Source organism: Aegilops tauschii, chromosome 6 (assembly GCF_002575655.3).
Source record: "Aegilops tauschii subsp. strangulata cultivar AL8/78 chromosome 6, Aet v6.0, whole genome shotgun sequence".
In the NCBI taxonomy this organism is placed as follows: Eukaryota; Viridiplantae; Streptophyta; class Magnoliopsida; order Poales; family Poaceae; genus Aegilops; species Aegilops tauschii.
Genome location: NC_053040.3, coordinates 118462192 through 118477653, shown reverse-complemented (window position 1 = coordinate 118477653; position 15462 = coordinate 118462192). Strand labels below are relative to the sequence as shown.

Here is a 15462-nt window from a genome sequence, read left to right as displayed (position 1 = left end):
TCGGTCCTTGATCAAACGGCCTGCTGCATTAGAAACTGGCTTGGACTATCAAGCACGCCGATAGCTGGTGCTGCAGGATCAAGCTTTCTAGCTAAACTCTGCCTAATTGTTGAACACCCACACCCTATTCGCTCCTAATTCTAAACCTTATAGCTCTTGTATGGCCTTCATCCTTAACTCTGCCTCATCCCCAACGCAGTCCCTTATAATAGCCAGATTGAGGTGACAACGAATTGATTCGTGCACGAAACTTCTTTAGAGCACAGTAGTTTGTATCTTTTTGTGAGGAGCAAGGAACTCATCTGTCGCACCCTTTTTGCATTGTGACGCTGCAAGTTTTCACAAGCTTCCTCATCAGCCCGGGCCACACCTAGCAGCTGTTTTGCTGCCATGTTTGCAGCACCGCAACAACTGCTTGGAACGATCTAGCCTTCCTAGGGTAGGTCAAGTGATGTTGGATTTTCTATGTGCCGAGGCGAAGGCTTCTACCGACTTGTTTGCTGGACTCCGACAACGAAAACGCTTGCGCGGCATCTCCTTCCGGAAGAAGTTGTCGCACGACTGTTGCACCTTTTTGAAGACGTTGTTTTGGTACATTCCACTGCAACATAGGATGATCGATTGAGACGACGCGTGATTGCTGCATCTTTTTGAAGTTGCTTTGGTGTCCAACTGCAACATCGCATGATTAATGGGGGGCTGCTGTAAGATTTGCGGTCGCCATGATGCGCCGGCCAATTAATGAGGAAACACGCTGGCCAGCCCCATATAACTACAAACACACCGATCGAACAGCAACTTTGTGTCCACTGCATTATTATTATTTTTAGGTTAAGATTATTGTATTGTTTTCCCCATCATGAGAGTAGACGTTTTTCCTCCTACTTTCAAAATAACAGCAAAAGACCCATAAAAACTCTGGTCATCGAGAGAGTACAATGCACAGCGCGTGACGAGCATCCAGGAGAGTACAATGCACAGTGCATCAGCCATGCCGAGGGCTATTAATTCACGCCCGGCCATGTAGCCAGCCACACTGCTCCATGTACCAGCTCCGATCGATTGGGCCTCCGATCCGAGCCTAGAGGCTATCAGCTACACGTCGTGCGTCATGGCCGCCTCGTCGCCGCTGCCGCGGTGGGCGCCCACGCCGAGCCCGTCGCGGCCGCTCTGGCGCTGGGGCGGCGGCACGCCCGACGCGCGAACCGGCTCCGGCGGCGGGGGCGGCGCGGGCTGGTCGCTGGGCAGGATATTCCCGTGGGCGAGCGCCTGGCAACGCCGTGCTCCCGCGGGCGTGGACGGCCGCGGGCCGGCGGGTTTCGACGGCGTGGAAGTAGCGCCGAGGACAGCAGCGGTGGCGCCTGCGCCGGCCCGGTGGGCGGGCACGGACGAGGACCCCGGGGTGTTCCTGACGTGGGAGGACGTGTGCGTCATGGTGGCCGGCGCCGCCTACGGGGCCCAGCCGGTGAGCATCCTGAGCGGGATCACTGGGCATGCCGGGCCGGGGGAGGTGCTCGCCATCATGGGGCCGTCCGGCTGCGGCAAGACCACGCTTCTCGATACTCTCGCAGGTTCGTCGTCTCCAGTTCACCACCCATGCATGCAAATTGCAAATGCAACGAAATCCTTCTTCTTTTGCTACGTTGTTTTTGCCAAGCGTGTGGGTGATGTCGCATACTGCATGAGATGTGAACTATTGCATGGGCCACAGAGTGGAGACCGGAGAGGAACTAGAGGCAGCACGTCCATATATGGAAGTAAAGGAAGAAATAAATCCTAAAAAAAAAAGAACTGTAGTAAATCCCAATTTCAGGACTCCTCCACGGTGGTTTATGGTGGGCATTATAGAATCACTTTTGAAGATCTTATAGAGTGTTTTTTCTTTTCTTTTGTGCAAGTAGATTATCCTTCATCTTCCTCCTCCGGTCATCTTCCTTCTCCAACATGCTTCTTCTTCCTCCCCAGTCCCCACCGTACGCCTCGTAGTCCCCGCCTCCGACGAGGGCTAATGTCTAATCCGAGCAGCGTCTAAATAAAAGGGGCTCCCATTTACACCAGTTGACCTTCTTCCCAACTATCAAGATCAACTTGCACCCATAAAAGTTTCAGGAACTTATGAGTAGCCCACTCGTTGAAATATACCATTTCCATCTTGGGAGCACATTTGCACACTTCCTTTTAGAAGATTCAAAACCATGCTTGAAAAATAAAAATAAAATCTAGAAGCAATCTGGTCCGTAGATATTAGAGTGAGTCATATAACATCATGTTTAAAAAAATGGTTTGTAGTGTGGACACAAAAATGAAAATTTGAGTTTCAGTTGTGGACAAAGACTTCTTTTCCAGAGCCGGCAACATAGTTATGATCTCCGTGAAACTTTATTTTAGAGAGGAGGCGCTTGCCCAACCTTAAGAATGAGGCTCTTACAAAGTTAAACATGAGTCACGAGGAAACTTGGAATCTGGGTACGAGTATTAGTTTATTGTGACTCTAGAATCTAGATCAGGGGTCGGGCTTAGAGCAACTCGAACAACTCCCTTAAAATCTCCCCGTAAAAGTGCTTTCTGGACTTCTCCTAAAACTGGGGAAGTTTCTTGAAAGCAACTTTTGTCAGTTCCCTAATCTTCTTTTCCTAAATGCATTTTCATTTCATTTTTAATTAAAAAAAGATAATTACTGGCAACCGCCAGTCAGTGACACCGGTGGGTGGTGCGCTAGATGTCGGCGAGGGCGCTGTGTGGGCGTGTGGCGGCGGGAGCGAGCGGCGGAGGCATCCCGGTGGCACGGGCGCGGCGGCGGCGGGCGCGAGGGGCTTCACGGGCATGTTGGCAAGACGGTGTTCCGACGCGGGCAGCGGCGTGGTGGCATTCCGGCAAAATTCTGGCGAGGCGGCTACGTTCCGGCAGGCCGCGGGTGGAAGTGTCGGGCGGTTACAATCCCGCAAAAAAGATACGAGAAGGCCATGTTCCCATAAATCAGCGGGAGAAAGGACTTTTTTACGGGATCCTCTAAAAATAAAGTCAATTTACAAGATAGGGAAACCGTTGAAGTTGCTATTAGCCCTTAAGGGCATGTACAGTGGGAGTGCTAAGGACGGGCGTCAGGGCATCTGAATCCAGGATTCCGGCTGGCGTGGATGCAAAAAGAGTCCCCAAACGCCTCAGCTTTTTTGCTCACATTCTATCTATTCTTTTCTTTTTTTATTTACTCTGCGTAACGCCTCCAGCATTCGAAGAGGTGACTCTAACACGGACGCTACACTAAACTTCGCACATTTATTTTCCGCTAAGCGCCTATGCAAGCTATTAGCGTTGTCGATGGCCTAAGCGTGTGCCATATGCTCCCTCTGTTTCAGAATATAATTTGCATTCAACCTAAAAAATGTTTACATGTTTGATCAATCGTGTACAATGCGAAGTAAATAAAATATATTTCAAGATCCCTAATAAATATAATGATACTAATTTGGTATTGTAGATATTGACACCTTTCTGCGAACTTGGATCAAACAGAAACAAAATTGAGTTTCTAAAATAAACTGAGCCACCTTATATATTTTTTGTCCATTACATTACACTCTATTATTAATGTAAATACAGACTACAGTGCCATTGAATTGTACCTTGGTGACAGAGAGATTTCTGTCTGCGCACCTGCATCACTGCAGATCTTTTTTGTCGAAATAAAAGCACTATACATAGGGCATAGCCCTCCTCTACAATACAATAATGGACGACGATGCAACATCAAATTTAATGATGACACCAACGCAGCGATCGGACCGCCCTGCGCATAAGAGACGGCCGTACTGTTAGCCCCCATGTTGCTAGTCCATTCCTCTCTTGATGCTATCACTGTGTGTGTCGTCTGCCGCATGAATGAAACGGCCCTACCCGAAGGTTCGAGAGAGGTGGATGTATGGGACTGGGAGCGACGCGACTCGATCGGGTCACGCCACGTCAAAGCTTTCTTTCCAAGATACGTGCTTTATTGCTCTGTCGGTTTGTTTTTCTTCTTTGTCCCGGAGACATGATAAAGCCTCATTCAGCCAAGGAGTTAACGCAATCAACAAACGACTCAGACGTGGAGAGAGTACTATAAAAATTCAGACGTGGTAGTAGTAACATGCGCATGTGCAGCATCGCAGAATGTTTGATTCAGAGTTAACTTCCTGAGCTACCAGTCTACCACATGTACCTGGTTTTAACCACCGAAGCTGATTTCTTTTTTTCCTTCCGTCGCAGGAAGGTTGGGGCCCGGGATCACCGAGACCGGGTCGATCTTGATCAATGGCCGCCGGGAGAAGCTCGCCTTCGGAACCTCGGTACGTAGTAGTACTAGCAGAGCTCCAACGTCAGAAAAATGGCTTTGGTGTTCTCTCTTTTTTTTCGGCAAAAGAGGGGCCGGCCTCCCCTTCCGATTTCCGTTACAAGAAACGACGGTTCAACACGAACCACAACCCAAGAAATGGAAACAATCTAGAGCAACATAATACAGGCCCAAAATAAGTGTCGTGGCTAAGCAGAGGGAGTACGTGATCAGTAGTGCAAATTATAGCAGTGTCTTTTTACTAAACCTGGAGCGTTTTGCACAACACAAGGATGGATTCAACGGGTAACAACACAACACATCATCAATCTGCAGCCTCAGCATCTGGCCAAGAAGAAACCAATGCAGCATCAGCCACTTGTCAGCAGCCTCGGTATCCATCCCAATCCCGGGTTGCCATCCTTTGGGAGAACCCGGTACCCCCAGCGTAACACACTTTGGTTTCCCTACTTCCTATGCGGAATGGACCGAAAACTGGTCCGAAAATAGATCAGATGAAGCAATGCAAATGGGCCATCGATCCTCTTTGTCATCAAAACAGACATCATTTCTGCATCTCCAAACAGCCTAAGAACAAACACAGATGTGATTCCAGCAGTAACTAAAAATGTACGTATGCTTCTTTGAAAAGCTCCTTGGCCAAGCTCCAAAGCAAATGATTCAGATCAACAGGAACACAAGTACTTAATGATCTAAAAGATCTTATAAAACTTTACAAAGGGAGTAAGATTCAAAGCGCACTGCAATAAACTCAAGATAAAAGTCCAGCAATAGAGCAACTAAAGAATAAGTGATCTACACTTCCATCTTGACCACAAAATGTGCAAGCCTTGCTACCTATCCATCCCCTCCTCAGCAGGCTATCTTTGGTCGGAATACTGTTTCTAGCCATCGGCCAAAGGAAAACCTTGATTTTGGGAGGGGCCTTAAGAGATGTTCAATATCATTTTCTGATAAAGAGATTTGACTGTGAATTACCACTAGTGGTAAGCATCCACCTCGCAGTGTCCCTTTGATCATTTAAAACAACATCCTCACAATCATCTATAATACTTCCCCAAAGCATCCAAGAATCACCCGCAAAGAGTTCTTCCAAAATTGACACCATCCCAGCAGCAACAGAGATGTTCTTATCAAAACAGGCATTGTATAACCTTCATTGAGATTTGGCAAAAGGTTTAGAACCTATCCACCAATACTCCCAAAACCTGGTATTTATACCATTCCCCATAATCTTCTTGCAATTTGTATAGAACAAATGTTTAACACTTCTCAGGCTGGACCAGATAGGGAATGCCTAACTGTGTGATGAACTCCAGACACATGCATTCTTGGCATATTTGTCAAGTAGAACAGTTTGCCACAGACATGCATACAAAATTTAAAACACCAAGGCCTCCTTGCTTTTTAGATATACAAACAGTCGCCCGATTAGCTAAGTGGTATTTCTTTTTATTGTCACCATCTTGCCATATACTCCCTCCGTCCCAAAATAAGTGTCTCACGGAGGGAGTACCATTTTAGCTCCAAAGAAGCCACATCTGTTCCTAACACCCACATAAATAGGGTAGAAGGACATCACGTACAGTGGCATGTTACCAAGGCATGCTTGTACCAAGGTCAATCTACCCTACCAGTAATATTAAGCATTTTGCCCTGCCAGCAAGCACATCTGCTTTCTATCTTGTTTCATGCTTCCAATGCTTGTTTTCAATATTAGCAATTTGTTGAGTAGTGGTAGCGTACGATACGATCAATGTGTAGTCCAAGTTAACGACTGGGTGCTGTGAACTGAACTTGAAGGCCTACGTGACCCAAGACAGTGTGCTGATGTCGACAATGTCGGTGCGGGAGGCCATCTACTACTCGGCACAGCTGCAGCTACCGGGGACCATGCCGGCAGCGGAGAAGCGGGCGCACGCGGACGCCGTGATCCGGGAGATGGGGCTGGGGGACGCCATGGACACGCGCATCGGCGGGCGGATGACCAAGGGCATTAGCGGCGGGCAACGGAAGCGGGTCACCATCTGCGTCGAGATGCTCACCCGCCCGCGGCTGCTCTTCCTCGACGAGCCCACCAGCGGGCTCGACAGCGCCGCCTCCTACCACGTCATGAGCCACATCGCCAGGGTCGCCGCGAGGGAGGGCATGACTGTCGTCGCCGCCGTGCACCAGCCCTGCGGCGACGTCTTCGACCTCTTCCACCGCCTCTGCCTCCTCGCCTACGGCAGGACCATCTTCTTCGGACCAGCCTCCGGCGCCACCCAGGTGATCATACTACATTTTAAAAATGACAAATCCCTCTTTTCTCCATGGAAATGTTGAGTTTACGAGTTGTTTTGTTGTCCATTTCCTGTAACAGTTCTTCACTGAAAGTGGTTTCCCATGCCCACCCCTGAGGAATCCCTCTGACCATTTCCTGAGGACAATTAACAAAGATTTTGACGAGGTACCTCCTAATTTTCTTTGTCATTTCTTTATATATATGATATTCCGAATAAAAAGTACGGTATGTGTTTGCTTTAGCTTTATGATCCAATATGCATGCAGGAAATTGTTGAAAGTTCCAAAGCCAGGAGAAAAACGGCAGCTGAAGCAATAGAGATCCTGACAGATGCTTACCAGTCCCCCGCTTATTCAGAGAAAACAATGGACCGGATAGCTGAGATGAAAGGGATAGTAAGTTGCTTACAAGCCCCATTTTAATATATTTTTTCTCAAGAATAAAGATTGTATTGTTTTGGCTGTACCAAAATGTGTGGTTACAAAAAAGGGACCATCCAAATGTGGACTAACCTGTACTCCCTTCATTTCACAATGTAGTGCGCCCGCACTTCCCGAGATCTAAGTTTGACTAGGCCGACTGGTATAATTTTTGCTCCCGCCGCAGTCGGCCTCGTTGGTTGAATGTACGGTCAAACTTAGATCTCAGGAAGTGCGAGCGCACTACATTGTGGAATGGAGGGAGTATATAGTAACTGTTAATTGATTATTAAGATAAATTCAGTAAGTGAAATGCTCCCTCTAGTTCATCAAAAAGTAGCGTTTAGACATTTACACGGCCTTCAAAATGTAACTTTGGCCACTTGTTTCTGTTGTAGTATAATATATACTCCCTCCGATACAAAATAAATTTGAACTAAAACCACGACACTTATTTTGGATCGGAGGGAGTATATAATACCCAGTAAAATTATAGCATGTCGGAAATATTTTTCAACAAATGCATATGAATCCAATCTGAATATTCAAAAGATACTGGTGGTCAAAGTTTTCAAAGTTCAGCTGAAGGGAGTAACATATTAATTCAGAACCTGTATAAGATCATGTCAATTTTCATTTCAATGAACCGGCAACAAACTTCTTGCCATGGAGTATATGGTGCTGACCTAGCAATGTTTACACATTCAAGATCAAATTCGTGTTCTAATATTTGAGCTATATTCCAGGGTGGAGCTCCATTTAGGAAGAGGGAACAAGCCAGCTTCTCAACAAAGCTCTTTGTGCTCACCAGAAGGTCATTTGTGAATATGCACAGGGACATAGGATACTACTGGATGCGTTTGGGTGTTTACCTGGGCATTGGCATTTGTCTTGGCACCATATTCTACCAAGTTGGCCACAGTTACAGTTCCATCCAGGTAAATTCAATAAGACATGATGTATTAGGCAACAGAAATATTTATATATCAACAACATTGGTGTGTCCCCCCTGATTTTTCAGGCTAGATGTGAAGTAATAATGTATACGACAGCACTTCTTACCTTCATGGCGATTGGAGGATTCCCTTCTTTCGTAGAGGACGTAAAGGTTGCTTTCTCCCTGCCTTCAGACTAACATTTTCATAAGAGCACTTATATGTCCATGCATTCACTGTATACTGAAAGTCTGAAATAAATAAAAAAGTCTGGCTGCACACTTTATTTCTAGGTATTCAGAAGGGAGAGGCTGAGTGGCCATTACGGCGTGGCAGAGTTTGTGATCTCAAACACACTGTCGGCCACACCATACCTGGCCGTCATCGCTGTGATCCCCGGCGCAATGCTGTACTACCTTACCGGGCTAACAAAAGGGCCTGACCGCTTCGCCTACTTCGTCGTCAACCTGTGCATGTGCACACTGCTGGTGGAGAGCATGATGATGATCATCGCCGTCATCGTCCCAGACTTCCTGATGGGGATCATTGTTGGGGCCGGGGTGCAAGGGGTGATGATGCTCAATGGCGGCTTCTTCCGCCTCCCCAACGAACTCCCGAAGCCGGTGTGGAAGTACCCTTGCTACTACATCTCCTTCCACAAGTACGCTGTGCAGGGGTTTTACAAGAACGAGTTCATAGGGCAGACGTTCCCAAGCGACCAGCTGGTCGAGAAGAATGTCACCATCAGTGGCCTTCGGGTGCTGCAAGAGAAGCTGCAGGTGGAGATGGGGTACTCCAAGTGGGTCAACATCGCCATCCTTTGTGGGATGATGGTGTTGTACAGGGTCATGTTCTTTGCAATTGTCAAGATTGCTGAGGAAGTCAGGCCAAAACTAAGGGGGATGAGATGCAAATTGTGTAAATAGATGATGGTGGAGATCTCATTTCTCTTCTTTTATTAAACTGTCATTGTGTATAAGAACACAGTATAGTCTATGGCTTGCTTTATGGGTTTACATAGACATACGAGAGGCTATGGCCCTGTTTGTTTGGACTGGAGCTTCCTGGCAAAGAGCTGGAGGCATGAGGAAGATACACTAAGAATTCAACATGCATGTATGCAAGTGGAGAACGAATACAGTTCATAGTACTAGTCTGCAGATAGGAATGTTGCATGTGTTGGTCACACTTTCTTGACTGGATTCTCTTGAGGTGCATGTCTGCCAGTTCTTAGTCAGGAATATAACACACATGCTCTTTATTTGGAAAATAATGTGCCAATTTATATATCCAATAACCAGATGATAGCTTACAGTCTGCTACTGACAATGTCGGACAAATTAGACGGAGACAAAAAAAACTAGATTTTACAATTTCTTTTACTAGAAATCTTCCCTTTTTAAAAAAATTGTGCAAACAAAATAGAGATTAAAAACACATGAGATTATATTACAGGCAAACCTTGCAAAAGTGAACAGGACAGAAATAAATGATCACTGGTCTCATCCTGACAAAAATCTGACGATGCATATCAACCTTCCATCCTATTCTTAAAAGGGGGGATGTGATCATATGTCCTGTTTTGCTTTAGCTATTGATCATATGCCCTACTTATAAAGATGGCATCCCACCCTTCATTTATCACTTCAAAAACAGAAATGTCGAGACTAAGACAGATATCATATAGCATATGAAAGGAGAGATGAGGTTAGTGGTTCTTTCCAGAATATGGTGGTTCCATCCCCGACAATTCTTCTGTTATGCTTATAGAATGAATCTTTCATGTCAGGGAAACCTGACCAAAATTGAGAATCTCCATTTATTTGTTTAATACCAGTGATGCAATGGTTTTGCGCCGTATTTCTCTTATAAAAGTTTCTGCCAGAGGTGATCCTAGGTCTTAAGTTCACAGAGCCATTTTGCTAGTAAGACCTTATTCATCATTTGAAGATCCAAAAACCCCCAAGTCACCTTGTTCTTTGGGTCTACAAATATAGGCCAGCCTACTAAATGATACTTCCTCCGTCCCTTACTACTTGACGCTCAAACAGATATATCTAGACGTAGATACATCCGTTTGAGCATCAAGTAATAAGGGACGGAGGGAGTATTTCCTAATATGTTGGTCTTCGTACCATAGGAACTATGCTCTGAAAAAATCTGTTCCCTTTCTGACCCCTAGATGTAAAAGAGCATGTTGCTAAGGCATGATTTAACCAGAGCAAGTCAACCACGAATTGTCAATATCATCCTTTGCCTCCAGCTAACCTATTTTCTGCCCTATTCTTAGTGGGTTTCAAAACCGAATTTCTTATTTTAATCTTATCAACAGGATTTCAAAGTGTAAACTACTTCATGGGAAGAGTCCCAAATTGGAAGTGAATATTATTTTCAAGTAGATGGATAGGTATCTCATTTCAAATAACCAAGGTGAATGAAAGGGAAAACAACAACAGAGTGATTAGGAGAAAATAAAAAGACCAAGTGGAACCTCTTACAAGCATTTACATATGAACAGTCCAAATTCTGTCCAACGGACAACACAACATAAATATAGGATCAAAATGACAACGATACCGATTAAAAGGTGGAATCTCCGCCTCAAAGGAGACGGAATGCCATATGTGAACCAGTTCAGAAATGCAGCCAGTCATATAAAGTCATAGACTTGCGCTGAATGGCACAGTGGTAAGTGAAGGGACTTAACATTTATACTAGATGAGATCCAGCAGTACTACCAAACTTAGTACTGCTGGACCTTGGCATGATACATACAAATAAGTATCAAATGAAAAATAAAAACATAAGCAAGCATTTGGCGAATGCTACAAAATATATATATTCCAATTTACCCGTGTCTCAAATAAAAATGCCCATTTTTTTATTGTCACCCTGGAGATATCATTACTAGATAATACCATCTGGTGGCCAAACGAAGGAAATGTCAGGGTACCTTGTCCACATTTTGTCAAGCACCTTCGAGTTGAGGGTTCACCTTGTTGTCTATCAAAGAAGGAGGCCATGCCATGATGTAGGGGTAGGCATGGCCGTCAAATCTCCTCCGAAAGAGCGTGCCCAGCTCCCCTGTCTCCATGCATAGAGACAGGAACCAACAAGGATAAATAGCATCACGCAACATATCCATGGTACAGAAGTACACAAATCCACCAATGATGGCCAAAACCTTCAGTTCACAATGTTCCTCAAATGTGCCCTCAGTGACCTCGACAATCGTCTCCAAGGGAAACTTCTTGTCGAATATCCATGTCTCAATTCCATCCTGACCGGCTCGCCAGACCCAAGCATGAAGTTCAAAATCAATCGGGCAGACAATGCAAGGCCTTCCATCCTTGGTCTCACCAACCTTAAACATTAAATCTTGATCCACCAAATTTGGCGGCACATCCATCTGGGAGAATTGCAGTGTCACAGTGTTCAGCACAAGGATGTAGGCTTGATTTTTGTGTATCCAGTAGACGAGCTCATTCACCATTGAGCCAACCTTAAGCCAGTGTTCGTCCTCAGGCAGTGGCGTCACAGGCTCCGACCACGGGAGGATCTGCCACTCCCTGCTTTCTGATGAGAAGACCGCGGCACGCGCCCGCGACTCGACGTGACAGGTGTAGACCAGGCGCAGCGGTTCGCCGCCCTCTTGGGAGGAGAGTATGTAGCACCCAAGACAGGAGGCGTCGCCATTCTGGTCGTCGAAGATCTCGTCGGGCGGCTGGGGGATGAGATCCAGGGCCCGTGTGAGGGGGTTGTAGACGGCGTACTGCTCCAGGCTTCCGTGTTCGAGGAGGATGTAGCCGTCGCGGCAGTCGTATATGACCCACTCCGGTAAGGCGGCGGCGTCGTCGTCGTCGTCGGGGAGGTGGGTGAGGAAGAAATCGGCGCCGCGGACGACGGCGGCGAGGTCAGGGTCGGAGCGGCGGCGGAGGGGTGCGAAGGCGGGGATGGAGGGCCCGTCGGGGTCGAAGAAGAGGCCGAGGAGAGGTGGTGGGCGGGCCTCCCGGAAGCTGCGGCGGAAGGCGGGGGACGACCGGACGGCGTGGAAAAAGGTGCGGCAGCTGAGGGCGGCACGGACAAGGGTCGGTAGGGAGTGGAGGCGGAGGAAGATCTCGCGGAGGAGATCATCGTCGAGGGCGATTACGGTGGTGGGTGCGGGTGGTCGCGGTGACTTCGCCTCCGCCGGCGACGGTGACTGCTGCGAGGTCATGGCTTAGACTAAACTGGAGGTTGGAATGGCGCTCTTGTTTGGAGGATGGAGAATGGAGTAGTAATTTTTTCTAGAAATTGGGAGCTTTACTTTTAAAATTTTCTTTTGCGTGGGAAATTGAGAGCTTTATAACGTAAATGGGATTACGATCGAGCCGTGCTCACTGTCAGATTTTGATGATTTTTTTTTTGGAATCAGATTTTGATGATCAATGACAAGACAATACAATTAAAATGACCAACTCAGACATGTTTTTGAGTTGAAACATCATTGGTGACTAGAAGCTAACGCGTGCTTCGCTGCGCCGATTTTCGCTGAGGCATGTAACTTTTTAGTCATTTTGTATAGTCGGAACATAAAACGCAAGCTAACTCAAAGAGACCACCAGAAATAAACTTAACATTAGTTCCATATATAAGATTAACATTATTGGAGCGATACAATCATAAGTTACAATCAGGAGAAATAAAGGAATTCTTTCTGTTACATCACTATAATAACTATATGAAGATGCAAAGTTTTCTACCTTCACTACTTTGAAGGTCCACCGCCATTGTTCTCATAAAAGAACTGCAACCACATAACTTCTTGTAACGCTGCATTACTCTGAGAACAACCTGCAAGATATAACAGAAAAGATGGAAGCAACCTTCTATTCATCACATTTACTTTTTTTAGGAATTCATCACAATTACTTGGACATATATAGTTACAAAGCAAAATCTTGATGGTTCGTCAGGTCTTCCCAATTGTCATGTGAACAAAAACAGCACACCTCAAAACTCTAGAACTCAATTGGATACACTTTGTAGCAAAAATTTCCTCCACATGCCTGAACGAAAAAAAAAACAAAAGATCCTGAACAGGTAGATGTTTTAAGCATAGGGAGACCCGGAGGATCTCATTGATGTGGAGACATCATGTTGAGATACTGTTTGGTCCATTTTTACCAGAAGGCAACAATAACTATCGGTAAAACTGGGAACAACTATTTCTTGAAAATAATACTCTGCGGAACAATAATCTAGACAAACAATCAAACACTTGATGCAGAAACCCAATACATATATTTACAGAGACGCAAAGGTCCTGAAGATTATGCGAACTGAAGATTGTAAATAAGCTGAGTCACAAGTACTGGGAATTTAATGATTAGCAGTATCTCAATCAGACTGAGTATGCACATGGCTAAAAAGACACGACTGTCACATAAGTAGTGTCATATAAGTAGCGAACAACTAAGAAGAAAAATTTCTTAAAGGGTAGCGGATGGTGTTTCCTAATGCTGAAATTAAAATGCTCCAGTCCAACCCATGTATGATTCAAAGTTAACAGAATTGTGATCTGGCACATGAATTCTCTTACTGTATGAGTGCCGCCCAAATTCCCCACATCGACGTGGTCTCCCTCGCCGCCGCCGCCAGCCTCTCCCTCCCTCCCTACCTCCCTCCAGTGCGCTCCCTGCCCCAACTCCTCCCGACCTCCGCCTCGCAACCGCTTCCTCCTCCGGTTACCAAAACCGGCCTCCCATGTGCCTGCCCTAGTGAGCTTGCCCGCAACCAGCGCCGGCCTCCATCGTGCTTCACCAGGCGGTCTCGCACACGAAAATTGTACCTCCGCATCTGGCGTGACACAGCGGACAAGCAAACGTAAAGGGGGGCGAGGCTGACGACGGTTACAGAATCGATGAGAGGGGCCGAGGGGAACCTGTAAGGGGCGGAATCCAACGGTAGGAGGAGGTGACAATGGGAGGTGGCCGACGGCAAGGGAACTATGTGTCCGAGAGGGAGGGCGGCAGCGGAGATAGGAACCCTAGTCTATCACGCTTGGCACCGGGGCAGTGCGAGGGGAAAGAGAGATGGGAAACGTTTATACGCGGTCGACCGGCTGAGTTTTCGTCCGGTCCGCACCGCTCACGCACGCACGCACTCGTCTGCAGGTGGGCCATACACGGATCGACCCGCACCGCTCAAGCACGACCTTATCTCTTCACGGACAATGAGATCCACTCATTTCTTCCTCATGAACGAACACATCTTCTCTGGTCAACAAGCTCCACTTCCCCCTCTCCCTCCATCCGTAGGTGCTTGCTCTCTCCCATCGGCGACAAGCTGTGCCAGCCAGCCATGGCAACTTGCCGAGTAGCTACTGCTCCTCCGTCATGGCAAGTCGTCAGTCCCAGCGCCACACGCAGGACCCACTCCCTCTTTTTCTGCCCTCGGCGGTTCATCGAGTCATTGCTCCTTCTCGAACCCCGCGGACCGCACCGGTGCTGATGCTGCCAACGACGACTACCCGCTGCTGCTATACACTGTAGTGCAAGCTCCAGACCAAGTGGGCGGACGAGATGCTGGAACTGGCTTCAGCGGGAGTTACAATCGGCGGCAATTTTTGCTACGAGTGGGTTTTTGTTTTGCTGGAACCAGTAACTCTTTCCTAGGATCTGTAATTGAGGGTGTTGTTTGATGGAACCAACTTTAATTTTTGCTACCACCATATATGTTTTTTGCTACTGCCATAGATGTTCTTTGCTACTACCGTCTTTTCAATTTTTACTTTTTTTGCTGGATCCATCTCTTTCTGCTGAAATCAGTTCTAATTTTTTTGCTACCATTGTCTTTGTTTTTTGCTGCCACTGCTTTGATTTTTGCTACCAGCTCCTCTCTTTGATTTTTTGTTGGATCCATCTTTTTGCTGGAACCAGCGAATTATTTTGCTACATCCAGCACTGATTTTTGCTGGAACCAGTCGTCCGTTGGCTACGACCGCCGGCGCGACAGAGCTACAAACAGGATGGAAAAATGCTACAACTGGTATATAAATTTTCTATGGGTGGCATTTTTATTTGCTGGAACTAGTCGACCGTCGGTGTGACGGAGCTGCATCCAGCAACATAATTTGCTACGTCCAGCATCTTTTTTGTTGGAACCAGCACCAACATCAGATGGCCACACGACATCATCGGAGTAACTACCACGGGCAGCTCAGGATGCTGCAACTGGCGGCCGAGGTTGCCCTGACTACGCCGGCGACGCTACAGACGACTACATGATGCTTGGGACGGCGCCGTCTCCGCACTGCATCAGAGGCGACCTGTTAAAGGACGAGAGCGGATGGCCGGTGAGCGCGGGCGGCCGGGGCGACAAGCACGGGCAGCCAAGGACGAGCACCGGCAGCGGCGAGCGCGGAGTCCGTCATGGATGGGAGTTGCTGGTCAACTCAGAGCCAGATGTGAAGGGGAGGAGATGATGCAGGGAAATTAACGGTTGGAGGTGGCC

General features: G+C 47.0%; 2 protein-coding genes across 2 annotated transcripts; one reads left to right on the top strand and one right to left on the bottom strand.

Annotated features, from left to right (window-relative positions):
- Positions 1 to 897: 897 nt before the first annotated feature.
- LOC109787372 (ABC transporter G family member 1) lies at positions 898 to 9130 on the top strand. Its single transcript, XM_020345932.4, has 8 exons — positions 898 to 1571; positions 4246 to 4325; positions 6134 to 6598; positions 6693 to 6779; positions 6881 to 7009; positions 7780 to 7971; positions 8055 to 8141; positions 8262 to 9130. Exons 1-8 carry the CDS (start codon positions 1112 to 1114, stop codon positions 8892 to 8894), a joined length of 2133 nt encoding a protein of 710 aa, XP_020201521.1. The 5' UTR covers positions 898 to 1111; the 3' UTR covers positions 8895 to 9130.
- A 1418-nt stretch (positions 9131 to 10548) lies between these two features.
- LOC109787371 (uncharacterized) lies at positions 10549 to 14022 on the bottom strand. The gene has a single exon (XM_073501159.1). The coding sequence runs from the start codon at positions 12182 to 12184 to the stop codon at positions 10937 to 10939; it is 1248 nt and encodes a 415-aa protein (XP_073357260.1). The 5' UTR covers positions 12185 to 14022; the 3' UTR covers positions 10549 to 10936.
- Between the last annotated feature and the right edge of the window lie 1440 nt (positions 14023 to 15462).

What these genes read in the sequence shown, in the direction of transcription:
- LOC109787372 (XM_020345932.4), top strand. Translation starts at nt 1,112, where the DNA reads ATGGCCGCCTCGTCGCCGCTGCCGCGGTGGGCGCCCACGCCGAGCCCG. An exon ending in TAGCTGAGATGAAAGGGATA is followed by an intron (nt 7,010 to 7,779) that starts GTAAGTTGCTTA and finishes GCTATATTCCAG; the next exon opens with GGTGGAGCTCCATTTAGGAA. An exon ending in ACAGTTACAGTTCCATCCAG is followed by an intron (nt 7,972 to 8,054) that starts GTAAATTCAATA and finishes CTGATTTTTCAG; the next exon opens with GCTAGATGTGAAGTAATAAT.
- LOC109787371 (XM_073501159.1), bottom strand. Translation starts at nt 12,184, where the DNA reads ATGACCTCGCAGCAGTCACCGTCGCCGGCGGAGGCGAAGTCACCGCGA.